At 39.6% G+C, this 19,121-nt stretch overlaps 1 protein-coding gene across 1 annotated transcript; it reads left to right on the top strand.

The window, feature by feature from the left end:
• Positions 1–1,586: 1,586 nt before the first annotated feature.
• Positions 1,587–12,416, top strand: snupn (snurportin 1). The gene is made up of 9 exons (XM_026175225.1): positions 1,587–1,959; positions 3,460–3,624; positions 4,377–4,560; positions 4,949–5,053; positions 9,076–9,172; positions 10,536–10,633; positions 10,814–10,891; positions 11,377–11,457; positions 11,550–12,416. The coding sequence occupies exons 2-9, from the start codon at positions 3,467–3,469 to the stop codon at positions 11,868–11,870; spliced, it is 1,122 nt and encodes a 373-aa protein (XP_026031010.1). The 5' UTR covers positions 1,587–1,959; positions 3,460–3,466; the 3' UTR covers positions 11,871–12,416.
• The last annotated feature ends 6,705 nt before the right edge of the window (positions 12,417–19,121 follow it).

Genomic DNA, 19,121 nt, shown 5'->3' with positions numbered 1-19,121 from the left:
CTACCAAAGTACAATATTTAGATTGAGAAAAGTTTATATAATTATTCAGCCTTGTTGTGCAAACAAGCCTGCAGAACTTAATAAATATAGAATTTGAAAAATAGCAAACCTAAAAAGAAACACTAGGTACGAGATACATGAGTACCTATGATACAGTGATACTTTTAGTAAGCAACCATTTGACTAACATGTGTGTCTCACCTGCTCTTGTTCATCTCTGTTCTGTCCTCATTCTCCATCTCAATCTCTGCTCCTCTCTCTCCCTCTTTGTGCTGACAATCATCAAATATACAGTTGAAACCAGATATTTACAAACTCTTCAGATCAAAACACAAACACTTTTTTAATTGTAACATCAAATCAGACTAAATGTTTATTTTTTTAGATTGATAAATATAAAAAACATATTTGTTAACTTTAAGAGTAAAGAGAGAAACTGTCTGTGTTTTTTAATTGCAAATGGCACCAAATTGTATTCAAACTGAGCCACACTTATGGAGCTCCACAATTCTGTTCCTGGTGTTTTGGTTGACATCTCTTGATGTTCCCATGTCACAGAAACAGGCTCTGTGTTTTGCCTTATATGCATCCACAGCTGTGCCACCAATTTACTCACATGGACTCTACTAACCTATCAGAAGCTTCTTCAGCTCAGAATGGAATCGTCTGGAGTTTTCTTATTAATTAACAATAAACTTAGTGTACATGTACTCCTAAATTTAATGAAAGTGATAAAAAATAGACAGCTCTGTCTCTCTTTATTCTGACATTTAACTAATTCAAAATATATTTCAATATTTATCTAAAACAAAAGTTTACTCTAAATTGATGTTGTACAGTAAAAATGTTTTATGTTTTCTCCCTAAAGTGTATGTAAATATCTGGTTACAAATGTGAATATCCTGCTGTGTACTGAAATCCCTCTTGTTTTGCATAGAAATATACTGAACAACATACAAAGCATAATATATAAAATAACATTTACCTGAGTTTTTTCTTTGAAAGAACCCTCTAATGTCCATTCTTATATTTCAGTACATAACTGAAACCGAATTAGTCGGGGAGGGTAAGAACTGAAAATATGAAATAAACACACGTAAGCTAAGACTCTCTAAAAAATAGCATTTGTTCGGCTTTTCATTTCGCCATTTGTTGATTCACTTGAAGAGCAAGTAAAATAATATTGGTCAAGTGATCAGTTTCATATCAATCTTTCGTGATGCACCGTCATATTTACATTATTTGTACGGTACGAATGATTTGCTTTGGTACCTGCTCAAACTTAAGCTCTCCTTAGTATGGCTGGCTCCGTCTCTCCAACAGCGCACTGACGGGCAGCAGCGCTCAGTCGCTTAGTGCCTGAGCTTGGATCATACCAATATCAGGGGGGGATTCACGCACAGTCGTAAATTCCCACAGTGTGCACTATGTGCTTCGAATATTGTGTGTACTTTTTGTTTTATACAGTTGTCAGCCAGGCATCTAACTATGAAAAAATTACACTCCAAAATACCCCGGGCTTCTGACAAAACAACCCGGGCTTAAGCCCCGTAAGCCACCCCCACGCTCCGCCCCTGGACATAAGGTGTTAGACTATCCAACCGAGCAACAATGTAGCCGTAATAGTCTCATTTAAGTGCTGCGTTTAAACTGAATTTATATACAGTACATGTTTATGTGGCCTCCTTTATACTTTTTAACTCCTCTACATTTAAACGTTGTTGTTTTTACCCTACTTTATTTATTTAACACGTTTAGCACCGTCAAATTTGCTAGGATAACTTTGAGAGTGTTTTGTTTTTTGTAATAGTTCCACATAAGTGACCGATATTATTTCTATCGTGTGAAAAAACAAACTCCGGGTTAGGTTGAGCTTTTTTGTCGGCCAACTGAAAAACGCCACCCGGCAAAAATGATGACAGCGTGACGTTTCGGCAGCACCCTCCCTGAATGTCCAAGGTATCTGTTTACGCTAGCTTTGTGAAAACTAACATCTCATAAAGTTTACTGCATTGCGTTTGAGTCCAGTATTTGTGTATAGTTTGTACGAAAGCACGTTTTTGTTGCAAAACGCGCTAGGGTCAAAGTTCCTAACTGGTTGCATAGTTAGCAACCAGAGCGTGCTAGCAGGTTTAGCGCGATGCAATGCTAGCAGCTAAGCTATGTGACTGGCCAGTTGTAGTAGTCCGTAATAGGAGGCTTTTCTGGCCTTTTTCCGCGAAGTACAATCTAGACAGATGCCCCACTAGACCAGGGCGTTTGGTGCTTGATTATATTGGTATTACCTGTGCAATATTAAGCTTAAATTAAAAAAAACATCCCGTCAATCAGCACATGTTTGTCCTAGTTAAGTGTGTAAATGTTGTACAAGCAAAGTCACTTGTACCCGCACTTTCTATAGACTATATTTGATTTAGAGTACATACAGGATGATCCTAAGCTCTCGGTGATCGTGGGGGGCAAATTGGACTAGATGTTAACATTGCTACTAACGCTGGTTTATGAAGGTCAAATAATCGGCCATGACATACTTAATTTGTAGAAATTAGCTGATGAATTATTAAGGATGTACAGATTATGAAGAAGTATTCATAAGTAGTCACGTCATTATTAAGATCATGAATATGTAAAACGATTACCCATGGGCTTTGGAAAAATAAGAGTTTAATTTAGAAACGAAATCCTCAAACTTTAATTATAAATACGTTAAAAAATATAGTGTTATGTGTGAAGTCAACTAAATCTGCCACTGTGTGGTGGGGAGTTGGACTGAGATCTGTGGTCTGGTGATATTTTTAAAAAGCAGCTACAAATTCGTCTTTACGAACTTGCTTATGGGTAACTTTATGTTGTTATATTTTTGGCATTTTGTTATGAAGCACTTTTTGATATTTTCCTTGAAAGGTGCTGTAGAAAAATGTTTTAATTTACTTTAACTTTACTTTTATGTTGAGGCCAAATAATGTGCCAAATGCAAAACAACCATGACCATAAATCGAAAGTGGGACACTAGTCATATTATTTCATATAGTTTTAATAAGTTGCTACAATCCAACATTGTAATTTAAATGAACATTCAGAGATAGGTAGATGTGTCCCTATTTCAAGGGAAATCGAGACATCGAAACTCTTTCCGCTCTTTATCACACTATCTTTGAACACATGCTGATAGGCCTGAATCATTCAATATGGCTTAAATTTAAATGCGCAACCAAACTGTCAGAAGATATCTGCAGTAAATTAAAAGCACATAAACACTGGTGCATCTCAACAAACACTGAGCATTAGAATATAATGACTACGTTGAAGTACATATTGTTAATCTTTCAAGCTAACCTGTACAAGAGCTCTAGCACACAAAAACAGATAAGCCACTGGGTTGCCTGTAGTCTTACTTCTCAGACCTATTAACCACTCTTCCTTGTAATATAAAATAAGTACTGGGGTGTTGATTTTCAGTGCCCTCATGGATGACCTGACCCAAGCCCTCTCGGCCAGCTTTGCTGTGTCCAAGGAGCCCAACAGTACAGCCTGCCCCCACCCTCGGCTGGCCCAGTACAAAAGCAAGTACAGTGTGCTGGAGCAGAGTGAGCGACGGCAGCGTTTTCTTGATTGGCAAAAAAGGTAATCATCCAGCTCATTATTTAACATCTACATAGTCTTACCTGACAGTTTATTAGGTACATATTTCCTGGACCCTCTTTGATATTCCGAACTGCTTTAATTCCTCATGGCACAGATTCAACACGGTACTGCAAACAGTCCTCGGAGATTTTGCTCTACACTAACATGATTTTGTCACACAGTCGCTCCAGATGTGTCGGCTTTGTCCAGGAGACAAATCCTCTTCACCACTGTGAAGGTCATTTGAGTACAGTGAACTCGTCATGCTCAAGAAACCAGTTTGAGATGATTCTTTATGACATGATGTGTTACCTTGCACTGTGTCATCAGAAAATGAGTAAACTGTGGCCATAAAGGGATGAACATATTCATCAAGAACACTCAGACAAGCTGTGGCATTTTACATGCATCAGTTGGCACTAAGGGGGAAGGAGCATGTCAACAAATATCCCCCATACCATCACAGCCCCAACTCAACTCAGATTTATTTATAAAGCTTGTTTTGGTAAATGTGAAGCGTGGGACACTTCGAAGCATCTGATCAGCTCACCAGAGGGACCTGGAAGCTGAATAGGGTTGTAAGAGGTCAGAGATGTAGGAAAGAGCCAAACCATGAACGGCTTTTCTTGAACTCCATTCAAATCCTCACTGGCAACCAGTGGAGATAAGCTTAAACAGGTGTAAAACACTATATGTTTACACTGCGCCATGCAAAAGCATCTCAGTGACTCTTTTTCCATTTCTTATTTTAGTAAAAGGTTAAACTATGTCAACCATGCACGGCGTCTGGCTGATGGGGATTGGACGGGGGCAGACAGTGATGGGGAGGAAGAAATGGAGAAACAGGAGGAGGGAGAACGAGCACAAGATGGCAACACAGAAGAGGAGGAGATGGAGATCGAGAGGAGGAAGCTGCCAAAACATTATGCAAACCAGGTCAGTGTTTGATGCATGGACATTGCTGTGTGAAGTTTTGTTGAATTCCTGTCTTTTCCAGCAGAGGGCGCTTGAGTCCTAAAGTTACAACTCCGGTCTGGAGAATAGAGCAGGCAGATCCCAATAAACAAAGCATGGAACAAAGAGTTTGTTTGTGTGGGAAAGTTTTTGTTTCTGAGTCTGAAAGAAAAGTGTCTTTTTTGGTGTACTAACTTCTGAATACTAAAGCTAGCTAAAATGTGGCATGACAGTCTGTTATAAAGTGGGGCTCCTGGTCACCAAACATGAAACTCTGTAATAACTCACACTGTTGTGTTCATTGTCATTGTCATTCTTGTAGGCTTAAATAAAGTTTTGATGAAGGTGACATGTCCCTTTTCCTCCTCAGCTCATGCTATCAGAGTGGCTAGTGGATATACCATCAGAGCTGGACACTGATTGGCTGATGGTGGTCTCTCCTGTGGGCAAAAGATCTCTGATTGTTGCCTCTAAGGTAGGAGCCGTTCCTCTTTTCTTTGCCTCCACGTTGATGCCTGTTTCTGAATTTCAGAATCTAGCGAGTAACTTTAAAGTCATCTCTTTAAACATTCCTTTTTTGTAGTCACTATTCACAGCGATGACTGAAACAGAAGGCTTACTGATTTCTGAATTTTTGAATCATCAGATTGTCATCTTGCAGTCCTGATCAAAAGTCGTATCAGTCTTTGAAAAACAGCAGTCAGTATTTCCTGCAGTTTGAGTGCAGTGCTAAAGTGAGTGTGTTTGGAGAGGATTGTTGTACTTTGCATCTGTTGCTTTTTATTTCAACGCTGCCTTCGTGGTATTGCAGAGGACGATGTGGATTGTGTCTGTGTTTGAAATGAGCCACCTTGTCAGAGGTACGCTGCCCAATATCTTAATAATGTGGCAAACAGTTTGAGAGAATTTTCCTCGAGCTGCGATAAAGAGTCACAGTCAATAGATTAGAATCAGTAGATTAAATTAGAAAGATGACTGTGTGCTCCAGAAATGATTAAAAAAAGCAACACGGAGGTTTTTAATATGTGTCATGCTTATACCACTTTTCTCCATTTAGAAAGTGAAAAAATAAAGCGAAGAATTTGGTTTAAAAGCTAAAAAAAAAATACCTACAAAATAATCAGATGGGATCTTCTTGAGCGTTTTTTGGTGGTTTTCCTCTTTAAACTTGTGGCAGCGTGCTGATTTTGAGCTCAAGTAGGTCATCGGCACAGGTCATCCATCCATCATCACCAAATTTCCAAGTTGAGCTGACTGTGTTGTGTTTGCATTGCCATTCATTTAACTTGCCAACTAGGGATGGGAATCGAGAACCAATTCTTGTAGAACCCTTTCCCAGTAGTCCAATTCCTTGGAATTGTTTGTCTGCATATCGATCCTGCTTATCAGTTCTTGCACTCACAGCTGATTTCAGTTCATGTGTCAGAGGGAAATAGCAACGCAGTCCATGGCATGGATATAGACATATTATTTTTATTGCACAAAAGGACAAGATAAAGGTGCACACTGCACCAAGGATAGAAACAGCTGCATTATGCTGCTTACACAACTTCGGTTCTTTGCAAGCATCTGCACAGACAGCATGCTAACGCTAAGCTAGCCAAGAACCCAGAGTGAAAGCTGAGCGAATGCCGACCCCAGCAGCCAGACCCTGAACTTCAACAGGTAACGAGCAGATGAGCAGTCAGGCTGCAGCCTCTCTTGCTACCTGTTCCCATTTCTAAAGCAAAGTCACTGTAGCGATGTCTTTTTTCTTCATCTTCACTCTGTGTGGTCAGCTTTGTATTGTGCTAAGAGAAAGATCTTAGAGATGTGTCCTCATTAGGGATTTGTGTTGGTGTGTGTGGTTGTAGCCTCAGGTTTATATTGTTAAATAATGATCATGAAACGGTGTTTCAGCTATTTTACAGAGTAGCATGAAAGTAATGCAACCTGCAGTATAATAAATTAGTTTTTCCTGGGAGTAGTTAAATGATGTACTGGACTACTTTTAAGAAAGGCGTTCTGTGTTATATGTTTAATGATGACTTTTTTGAGCAATGACTCCAACACTGATCACACCAAAGAGGGGAAATATCTTTAACAAACATGCACAAACATTTGACCCACAGTATGCAATTAATTTGCATGAATGTAATTTTTTTATGCTGCTTACCGATGGTGGGGACTGCCAGAACCGAGCCAATGAGAAGCGATAAGAGAATTGGAATCACTGAGTTGTTATCAAGTCCAATCCTTATTGCCAATAACAAAAAAGCAGGGCGAGTTTGAAAGCGGGAGCTTCAGAGGTGCAGAGGAGATAAAATACCTGATATTCATTATTAATATCCAAAGTTTTTCTTTCTGTCCCTTCTTTCTTCCCTTGTGTTCTTTTGCTGCTGTGCATATAATCCTGGCTGTACCAAGGCTGTAAAAAATTGGAGAAGGAGAGCAGAAGTCATAAACAATATTAGTGTGGTATATATTGGCATCACCAATATACATTAAAACTATTGCTCAATAAGTTTAGAAAACTTGGTAACTGAACTTTAAAATGTGCCTTTTTAACCCTAAAAAGGAGCAGTGAGAAGAGCAGGTTGCAGGTTCACCTGTGGATGCCTTTTTACACCTCCTTTCTTCCTTTAGATAAGTCTTGTTGACGACCAGCATGATTTAGTCAGAGCTCAAATAAATAGTGAGTTTGAGCTTTAAAGAGGGAGCAGGAGTGCACTGCTGTACCAACAAAGGATTTTAAAACAAAAGAAAAAAATCAGGAGTGTGATTACAGCACACTAAGTGTTTCATCTTTATTATTTTGTTTTGCAAAGATCATCTGAAATAAGATGCAGTTCATTAACCAGCAGTGAGGAAAAGTATGTCGAATAGAAGGTGTTCCGAGAATGAACCGTGCTGTGACAGAACTCCAAATTGACGAGTAAAATTGGAGTCGAGTTGCGTGGAGGCAGGGGGAGCGGTGATCCTCAGGACGACTTCTGTTGATTCATGAGAAACGAGAAAGTCAAAAACCCAACCGCAGACAAACCCTTTAAGATCTTATATCCTCTGTAGAAATTTCAATATCATCACCAAGACATCAATTTAGGGAAGTGAAAGCAGCTATCGTAGCCTCTTGTGAAAAAGTGCACTTGAGGGGTTTTTTTTTTTCCTCAGCTGTTTATGTGATTTAGCCTTAAATATGCAATTTACCTGATGATGTTGATGTTCATGAGTAATGGCAAGGCTGTCAAATGCTTGGATGAGATTCCTTGAAATTGTAGTCATGTCAAGGAAACTGAACTGCACCCATTTTCCCTCTTACTGCACCCAGAAGCTGGTGTTGTACTAGTGTTACTGAAACCACACACCCTCTGATGCAACCATGGAGGAAATCATAATGACTGTGCATCTACAGTCATCTGGTTCCTTGTTCATTATATCACGGCTCGAGCTCGCTGTCAATGAATTCCCTGAATCAGCACCAAAAACAAACAAAAAAAAAGGTTACGAGATTAAGATGAAGATGTTTTCCATGTCCTGAGGAAGAGTGAATGAGACTAAGTATTCACGCTTGATTAAGACTGTGGTCCTCATACTGTTGGTGAAACTGTGCTGTGAAAACTGAGCTCCTTCTCTATATGATTACCTCTCTGTAGGTTAAATGACTGATTACAACTACATTACAATTAAAAACTGACAACATGAGTCATAAAAGTTCTTGCTCCACTTATGTAAAGAGCTTTGCCTCATTTATTGCACAGAGGCAAGCAGTTAATTTGATCATAGGCATTTTGCAAGGAAATGCAATATTTAGTGATGATACACTCGCTGCTTTTTTACGTCACCTTGCTACTTCCGCCAGACCTGCCTTTACGCTGTAGTTATAAAGGGTCAACTGTGGTGTCTCAAACAATGCTCAGATGCCACAAATATCCCCCACACTATTACACCACCATCAGCAGCCTGAGCCCTTGATACAAGGCAGGATGGATCTGTGCTTTCGTGCTTACACCATCGACTGAATGTGACAGCACAAATTGAGATTCATCACACTTCTTCTGCTGCTGTAGCCCTTCTGCTTCAAGGCTCAGCGTCATGCTGACCGGAAGAGATGCTCTTCTGCATATTTTGGTTGTAGCGAGTCATAATTTGAGCTATTGTTCCCTTCCAGTCAGATTGAAGCAGTGTAGCTGTGCTCAGTGTAAACCTAATAAAGTGGCCAGTGAATGTAAATTATCTCCTATGATTAGATTTCAATGAGCTGACCTTACATGCGGAGCTCTAAATGCACTGCACTTGTCTGATAGCTGCCTTTGATGTATGGAGAAAATAAGGACAACCATGAGGGGAAAATACATTCTAGTTATTTTTCTCCCTTTTAACAGTTGAACATAAACATTGTTAAAGCCGTTTCTAACTCCTGCTCTTTAATGCTCACATTGACAGAATTGTGGAGACATGTAAATGAAATGATAACACTGGTTTCTTCCCTCCTGTATTGTTTCTGGTTTTCTTCTAAAGGGTTCCACTGCAGCGTACACCAAAAGTGGCTATTGTGTGAACCGTTTCCCCTCCCTGCTGCCTGGTGGGAACAGACACAACTCTGCTATGGGAAAAGGTAGGTGGGCCCGACTGTGTATTTGGATCTCTATAATGGGCCACTTAGGCATTTTAACAACACGAGGAAGTGATCGGCAAACAGCAGGTTCTCCCATTCACCTGTGAGTTTATTTCATTTCAGCCACATCGAAACAGCTTCCAGGCGCTTTTTTTATGTGATAATCACAAAGCTTTTTCACATCCTTTTCAACTCCACCTATATTAGTGGGACAATCGGTACAGCTCACTACATGGGATTAGGCAAGTAGTTGACAGGCTGGAGTTTTGTGTATGAAGTACAAGTGCAGATGATTTCCATTTGATTAGACGATGTTATCATTTAAGAAAAGAAAACTATGGAATGTGAGTTTCAGATATTTCCGTTAGTTTAGGCAGCACTGCATTTCTTGTGAAGAGATTTTTACTCAGATTAAAACTACCAAAGCGGAAATTACTGAGAAAACCTGATTTCAAGTGGGCATTTACAGAAAAGAGACAAGTTTAAAAACCTGACAAAGCAGTAACAAAGAGCCAGAGCAAACAGTTCAAAGGAGAAAACCACTGCTGACCAAAACATCTTTGTGATTCCCCCAAGACCTTTGGGAAAACATTCAGTGGGCTGACAGAATGAAAGTTGAAGGTTTGAGTCCTGTTACATCTGGTGTAAAACTAACACTGGATTTCATAAAGAGAACATCAGACCAACACTCAAACATGGTGGTGGTAGTGTGATCTTCTGGGGCTGCTTTGCTGCTTCAGGACCTGAACAACTTGCTGTAGTTAGTGGAGTCTAAAAAATCGTTGGATTATGCAGCTGTACAATGATCCATACACCAGCAAGTCCACCTCTGACTGGCTGAATAACAAACTGAATGAAAGTTTTGGAGTGGCCTAGACAAAGTCTGGAATGGATTTGGCATGACTTTACAGACCATTCATGCTTATGAACCCCCAATGTGACTGAATGAAAACAATTTTGAAGAGTGAGACAAAATTATTATTATGAGTTATTGCAAACAGTTGGCTGCAGTTGTTGCACAAGCTGATAGGATTAGGAGGTAATTACTGGGTCACAGATGGTCAGGTAGGTTGGATAACTTAAATCCCTTAATAAATGAAATCATTATTTAAAAGCTGCATTTTGTATTTATTCAGGTTATCTTTATCTGATATTATATTTAGTTTGATGATCTGAAGCATTTAAGTCTGTCAAATATGCAAAATAATCAACAAGAAATCAAGAAAAGAGTAACTACTTTTTCACAGCAGTGAATATCTGATCCTTTGTAATATGAAGTTATACCTTCTTATTTGATTTTATTGATTGAGAATGAAGTTGTAATAAGAGTTTAAAGCTTCTTTTTGTAATGTGCTGCATGCAGACTACACAATCTTGGACTGCATTTACAGCGAGGTGGACAGAACTTACTACATTCTGGACATCATGTGCTGGAGAGGCCACCCGGTCTACGACTGCCCAGTAAGATTGTCTTCTAATCTTCCAGCAATCCAGGAATGCTTGTCTAATTGCATAAGTAGCAGAGTCTGGGACACAGATGTGCCTTATGTTGGGGGGGTTGTGTTGCCATGTTGTCCAGTTCATTGGCTCAGAAGGTGAAAAGCAGTTTTTTGTTTTCACTGCTTGATTTCTCGTCAACAGACCGAGTTCCGTTTCTTTTGGCTCCAGTCCAAAGTCCAGGAGACCGACAGCCTATCAGAGATCACCAAACGCAACCCTGTGTGTACTAGCAACACAAATCAAAGCCTTTTTCCTTGTGCCTCCATTTTTTTAAAGTCCAAGTTTATTGTTTGTTAATTGGGACACTGCAACGTGTTTACACAGTCACACATTGTCTGCATTGTGTTTGTTGTGCCTTGCTCATTATTTCCACATATGGTTTTAATAAAATCCCAAACTTAAATGTGAAACTCCTCAGGCCAAGGAGAAAAAAGAAAATCAGTCCCCCAATTTTTTGTATTAAATGCGCCCTAAAGTGACACATCTTTAAGGTTATGGATGTTTGTGGAGGCCTGAGAGAGCTTGAGTTCAAGGTCCATCTATTCATTCTTAAGTGTTTGTGTGGAACTGCCAAATCTGCTAAATCAGGTTCAGTGCTTACTGAGTAGATTCGTCACTGAAAGGCAAATTCTCACATGTGACAAGAGGGCAAATTGTGTTTTGAGCTAGCAGTGTGGTTCTCTGATTTTTGTTTGGTCCCACAGTTCCGGTTTGTGGGGCTCCAGAGCACAGACTGCACAGCAGAATCAATAAAGGCAGCCCTGGCAGCAGAGTACAGCTTCAGTGTAAGAGCAGACTGTGAATTATTTATCTCCAGTTATTCTTTAAATGCAAACAGTGTTTCATGTTTGCCTTAATTCTGGTTTTCCGGTTGCAGGTGGATGGTCTCCTCTTCTACCATCGGCAGACCCACTACACCCCTGGCAGCACCCCTCTGGTCGGCTGGCTTCGCCCTTACATGGTCACTGACATCCTGGGTATAGAAGTTCCTGCAGGACCTCTCACCAAGAAGCCAGAATATGCCAGCCATCAGCTACAGCAGATCCTGGAACATAAGAAAACATCAAGTGAAGTCCGCCCGGTCAACAGAAGCGGAGGGTATGAGTTAGAGTACCTGTCCACTCCAAACCAGGGCAGTGAGGACACTCTGAACTCTTTGAAACAGACGCCAATACGAGAAGCATATATGGAGATCTGAGTGGGAGGCTTAACGAGATGCAAATTCTAAATGGTGGTGAAAGCCCATATATGGTTCTTTAGAATTTCTTCTGAATGGTTCTGCAGATCTGACCAATTGCAAAGCTTGAAAAGACTTTCCTCACACAGTATTTCACCACATGCATATTCCTAACATCATACGTCTGCAGCTGCAGTTAGAATAGAATGAGAAACGTGTTGGCATAAATGGCCAAAGTGCAGCACAGTGAAGGTTGTGATCTACCCTTTTTTTCACTTGAGCAGGGTCTTGCAAAAGAAGCATCTCATCATTACTGTTGTCAGTTTATGCAGGTTTATTGCAGAAATTTTTTGGAGCAGTTCGCTCATTAGCTGAGCAAACGCTACAGAGTCTGCAGAATGAACACTCAGCAATTTGGAAGGCGCGGTAATGCTGACTGGTCACATCCTGTTAGTTAGTGCTTATCAGCAACAGGGACATGGGTTTTTACGATGTAATGTTGAATTTGAAATTGCTTAGGAAATGTTTTAAACTGTGTGTATTCTAAATAAATGTTTTTTTATTGGCCTTTGCTTTGCTATTCACTTTGTTACCACAGACTGCTGGATTTTTGCAGTTTTGTTAAAAGACTAAATCAGTTTGATTTGAGACATTTTGTCAAAATATTAGTGCAAGTTAAACATGACATATTTCATTGTAATATAAGTCCTTCACTGAAAAGCTGGCAACATTGATAACCTTAAAAAATATACATACATGTTAATGTGGATACATAAAATGTGTTGTGTTTAAAAGCCCTAGGTAGACAGTTCAGACTTGATTGCTCTGTCAGTATAGGTGTTGAGTAGGTGATGTTTCAGTGTATGACTCGTAATAATGAGAGAGCACTCAATAGCAGCATTCATGAGCATCTCCTGTGAGCTGAGCCACATTTGGCTTACTGAGCCATTTGCATAACCGTGAAGAGGAGGGTGGAAACTGTCAACAGGAAAAGACGTGAAAGTGTCTGTTGGGGTTATGTTTCAGCAACCTGTGCCAGCACATCCTCTGAGCAGGCACGCCACAGACGATTGCCTGAGGTTACCACATCTAGGCTGTCTGATGTTGATAGTGTCTTTCTAAGAAAGAATACCTTTCACCCTTTGCTCCCATAGTATTTTTTTTAAGTACCTCGATTCTGTTTTCAATTATTCGTCTATAATTTCTCTATAAATTAAATTTAAGGTTGCTTAATTAGTAGTCATCCACAGTCATGATTCAGTGAGGGTGGGGCATGTATACTTTAGTAATGCCCTGACCTTTTCTCTGTTTCCACCAGCAAAAAAAAGACTTAGCCCATGAAATACTGCTACACTTCCTTGATGGGCAGATCATTTTTCATAGACTGTAACCATCTCCAAGTTGTGGTTTCTAAACACACAGCCGTTCTGCTGACTGTTACTATAGGTCTACATTAATGTTCATATTTTGGGTCAAATGTTTAAACAAAAATGTAAACTCTACTATTATCTAATCTTTTTTTTGGCTACTTCTTTTAGAGGTTGCCACAGCAGATCTCTCCCTATCTCCAGCCTCCTTTTCTGACATACTAACCCTTCGCATGTCCTCCTTTACTACCTACATGAATCGTCTCTGTGGTCAACTCTTCAACTCAGCTCGGCCTTCTGTTTTTTCTTTTTTTTTTTTGTCAGTTTGTGTCCAAACCACACATCATAACAAGTTTCGTTACCCCTTTGTAAACCTTTCCTTTCACTGTATCCTCCTGTCAAAAATCACCCCTGACACTCGTCTACACCCACCACATCCTGCCTGCACTCTCTCCCTCATGTCTTCACTTCACCACTTCATCCTCTTTGTAGCTGCCCTCACGTTTTCATTCACTAATCCTCTGCACTTCATGATCTACTAACTGTCCTCCATCCGTCTTTCTCAGACTCCCATTTTCTACACTTATCGGTTCCTCAAAGTACTCCATCTTCCCAACACAGTAACTTCACTTGTTAGTGAATTTCAGTTTCTGTCCTTAAACTACTCTAGCCTTCTTGCACGTCCTTTTCAACTCGATCTCTCGGCCCGGCCTTTTGTGTCCAGCCTCACGTTCAGTGCTGTGAAAAATCTATTTGCCTCACTTACCGCTTTCTTTTTTCCCATATTTGTCACACTTACATGCTTCGGATCAAAGAACATCAAGGAAATGTTAATATTAGACAAAGATAACCTGGCAAGCCATCCAGGTCCTGAAGCAGCAAAGCAGACCCAAATCATCACACTACCACTTGACCCTTGGTTTGATGTTCTTTTTATCAAATGCTATTAATTATATGTCAATTGTAAACAGGACTCAAGCCTCCAAAAATGTCTTCGTTTTTGATTTTGGCCAAGTTTTTTCATTGGATGCCCTTCCTGATGCAACACTGAGACATGAAAAATGGTCCTGTGCCATATGTTTCTACCCAGAGTTCTTTGCGCCCCAGCTCTTACTTTTCAAGGTCCTGTGTTACTATAGATGTTCTAAAAGTTCTACCATCCTGTGTTACCCAGCCTGAAAAACAACCTGAAAAAGATGTCCTGCAGCTCTGTATTGGCATAGTGATGTGGGTTGACCCAAATAATAGGAGAGATGATGCATGAGCGTTAAACTGGAGGGGGACAGGATACTGGGGCATAAAACTTTGGTAACAAAAATAGACTTTGAAACAGGGCATGCTAATCCTTTTTTTTTTAAACAGCATGTTATAGTTTTGTTTTTTTGAATTATCTTATAAAAATGGCACTTTTATATCCACCCTTTGATGCCTCCATAGACCAGCATAACTGTCATGTATTTGTATCAACACTCACATTTTCTATACCTGGAAAAAGAACATAATTTTCTCCTTGTCTTGCTCTTACAGCAGTATCACTATTGTTCTCGCCACCTACGTGGAACATTGACAGGTGAAAACAACACGTTTCAACACTTCTCTGGGGTAGACTGATTCTGGGAAACGTAGATCACTAAGTGTACAATGCAGCTGAAAGAAGTTCAGCATACCACATTTACACACGATAAGTCCTGGAAAGCATGATGTGGTTTGTGACGATGAATCAGTTAATTTTTTTTTTTCTTTAATGAACCATAATTTGGAAAAACTGCAAAAAAGCAACGTTTCTGCAAGTGTTTGCAGAGTTAATCCCCCAGTTTTCTTGCATCTGCGGTTAAAGGTTTCTGCAAAAATCTAAAGAATACGCCTTGTGTAATCCAGAGCAAATTGACAAATGCAGTTCATCGAGTACAGTCAGATACTTCCTCTTTCACCTCTGTACTGAGAGACATGTCAAACAGAGCAAAGCGAGATGTGTGGTTACTGCAAGAATTCCGATATGACTCAGCAGTACTTTCCAGGAACCGAGCACCTGCCAATTCACAGATACACTTTTCATCGTGCTGTCAGTCCCCCCCCCCCCCCCCCCTCCACTCACACACACACACACACACACACAAATGCTCTGATCTTTACGAAAACCTTGTTACAAGACGTTTAAGGAGTGAAGCAGATTTGTGTTTCTTCTGTACATCTCTCTCTCTGTGCACGTCTGACAGTAATATCAGTGAGAGCAAACTTCATCTGTGTGCCACGTTAGTAAAAGAGTGTAAACTGCTCTTCAGGTCATTAAATCTCCTCAGTTAGCACGCATAGCACTAACATCATACAGCTTCATGCAGCACTGAGTTCACAGAGTTTGGCTAAGTGTGTTTGTGTGTTTGCGAAATCCATTTAGCACCCATTTTAGACTTGATGTATAAAGCCTGAAGTGTCATTAACCCGCATTATGTAAAACAACTTCCATCTTGTAGCGAACTGATTTTTTTTTTTTTCAACAACTGTAGAGAACCTCATCTTCCTCTCTAGCTTTTATTGATTTGAGTTGATTTTTATCAACTATAGAAATCTTAATTTGTCACAGGTTTACTGCGTCCTTTTTTTTTTCTTCCTTTTAGTCAGATTGACACTATGAGGGGGAAGGGCTAAAGGTTTACCAATCACATTTTCCCAAAGGATGATGTCAGCTGGTTTCACAGGAAGTCTATTGTTGTCCACTCCCTTTTCCCTTTGGTTTTCAAGTCAGACTTTCTCACGCTTCAATATTTAAGGTTTGCTTATTGTGGGGGGGAATAATCGTGCATTTCAGTGTTCCTATATTTGATGGCCTACAGAAGCACGTTGACAAACACTGCCATCTTCCCTTCCTTCTCTATCTACCTATGTTGAGATAAGCCCGGCCTCTCACTTTGTTTTGCATCATTTTACCTTTGCGGTCTCGTTAAAACACCCAAAGGCGTGAAATGATTGCCTTCAATAGCTTTGTGGTATATGCAATCTCCTGGCTGCGCTCGAAATAACCTCCCTGCTGAACTATATGAGCAGCCCATAATATTCCAAGGGAGACCTGTATTGTGTCTGTGGCTCATGTTACAGTGACTTTATCGTGCTCTTGGGTATTTTCTAATTCTTATGATGTCATGCATTTCCTGTAAACTCTACTAGATTATAATGTAGCAAGGAGGAAGCAAGAGTTGAGAGTTTGACTAATTAAACTGCTATAAGTGCAACCAACTATTATGGATGGGCCAGCTCATATTATTATTTGTGTCTTCCCACTTTATGTAATGCATTAATAATGCGAACTGCTGGTTTGGGGAGTGCAGCTGTGATGTAGACTCATAGCTGATGAAAAATGTGCACAAAGCTGCACACTATGAATGCAGATTACAGTGGCTGAAAATTACAATAACATTATGCTTCAGATTGCATGTACCTTTAAGAAAGTTGCAATGCACAGCTTGACAACCTCAACAAACACCATGACATTGCTGTTAGTCCTACCTATGGCGCTTACTGGCTAATGGTGATTCTGGTGTTCATTGGATTAATTTTGTTTTTAACTGAGAAAAAGCTGTTTGAGGCCGCAGTGCCAGCTCAATGGCGGAAAGAATAAAAGGAATGTTAACCCTTCATTAATAGGATTTAAAGTTCTTGAATCAGGAATAAAGCTTGGAGTCCAACAAACAAATTAGCTGCAGCACTGTGCAAAAGTCTTGAGCCACCCCTTATTTCTTTATATTTTGCAAGAAAAATGGGGAATAGGTGGAGCAGTTTATTGAATTATGTGAGAACATCCATGGAATATGAGGAATTTATAAGGTATATAAAGTAAGTACAATTCTAACACGCTTGAGGGTCAATATTTGGTATGGCCACCTTTATCCTCAACACAGCTTAAACTCTCTGAGGCAGCTTTCTTGTCATTTCTTTAAGTATCTTCAGGAATAGTTCTCCAGGCTCCTTGACGGAAATTCAAAGCTCTTCTTTGGATATTGGCTGTCTGTTGTTCTGTTTTCTGTTAAGATGATCACACACTGCTTCAATAATGTTGTGGTCGAGGCTCTGGGGAGGCCAATCCATGACTGATGGCATTCCATTCTTTTGTGCATTTGTTTTTTAATATCCAGATATGTTTTTACAGTGTGTTTGGGATCGTTTTCATGTTGAAAAATGAAGCTGATGCCAATCATATGGTTTCCAGATGGTACTGCAATCTGACAGTACTGTTCTGAGTTTATAATTCTATCAGTTTTGACAAGATGTCCAACACCACTGGCTAAAATGCAGCATCAAACTAAGAGAGCGCCTCCACCGTGTTTCACAAATGTCTATAGAAAGTCACTGTTGTACCTCTACATGACCTCTTCTGTGCTTATTGATGACCATTTTTAATGTTCAAATCTGGAATCATCTCTTCATAAGACATGATGCCACTAATTTTCAGTATTTACCTCAGAGTTTTCTTCACATTTTCTCTCTTTAAGAATGGCTTCTTGGCAGCCACCGCTCCACTGAGACCATTTCTGACAAGGTTTCGATGAACAGTGGATGGATCAACTACAGAGCCAGATCCTGTCTCGGGTCTTTGCTGCTGTGGATAGGTTTTTTTGTTTATTTGTTTGTTTGGGGTTTTGTTTAGTTTTTTTTTTTTGGGGGGGGGGGGTGAACTATTTCTTTTTATGTCCTCTGGTACCACAACTGGTATGGTTTTGCAACAGGATGCTTGTAACTACGGAGCCCCGCAGGGGACATGGGAGAAAAAAAATTAGGGAGAAGAAAAAATTAAGACGGACTTTTGCGAGATCTCGCAAAAGTATTGCGAGATCCCGAGTTTGTTTTGCGAGATCCCGAGTTTGTTTTGCGAGATCTCGCAAAAGTCCGTCTTAATTTTTTTTTTCTCCCTAATTTTTTTTTTCTCCCATGTCCCCTGCGGGGCTCCGTAAAAAGAAAATGTGCACCCTTGGAAGCAAAATATAAAGAAATGAGCAGTGCCTCCAGACTTTCAAATTATTGTTTTTTCTTACCATAGGAGAGAAGGTGGGCTAACAAATCTCTACCTTGTACGCTAAAATATGCTAAGCTAACAATTTAATTGCACTAGCTCTTACATAAAATAGCCATCAGTTTTAGCTAACTCCTCACACTCAACAAGGTGTGTTACTAAGATTCTATTTTTTAGTTAACATGTTTAAAAATAGCCCTACATCCTCACCTGAAAATATAGCTAGCATGCAAAGATATATTTTCAGTCAGCTAGTGCCTTGCTGCTAGACGTTTACACCTGTGTACGTTTACAAAGTTACAAACGTTACAAAGTGTACGTTTACACCTTTTGCTTCTTTACCTACATTACCTTAGAAATATTAGAAAGTAAGTAAATACAGGGCCAGACTCGCTGATACCAAAACACATTTAACCTAAAAACGCAGCTTATTTACGGGTTGTGATTACTTTCCACGATATTTAGTTAATACAACAAAACACACATTCAACCTGTTCATGCATGTTCATAACTGTGACAGAGAGGTCTCTCTCTTATGCACTTTGGGTAAACTTATGTGGTTTAAATGTACCATAGTGTATGTTTGAGGTTTATTTTTTTTCCATTTCCAAAAGAATAATTTACCAGTGGGCTCCATACCCAACTTAGAGGATAGAAAAAGTAATGCCAGCATTGCTATTGATACTATAAATATTTGGATTGATCCGCCCAACTCTAGTAAACATTAAATGTTCATTCAAACTTGCTAGAATTAGTAGTAGTAATATAAAAATAAAACGTTCCAGGTGCTTTAGGATAAATGCTGAAAAACTATAAATTTCACTTGAAATATAGCCTCCCTAGTCAAAACTACTCACTTAATTAGCTAAATTGAGATTAACAGAGTTCAAATTTTGTACTTAC

This window comes from Astatotilapia calliptera, chromosome 7, assembly GCF_900246225.1.
Source record: "Astatotilapia calliptera chromosome 7, fAstCal1.2, whole genome shotgun sequence".
NCBI classification, from domain to species: domain Eukaryota; kingdom Metazoa; phylum Chordata; class Actinopteri; order Cichliformes; family Cichlidae; genus Astatotilapia; species Astatotilapia calliptera.
The sequence above is the reverse complement of the archived record's forward strand: the minus strand, read 5'-3'. Positions and strand labels throughout refer to the sequence as shown.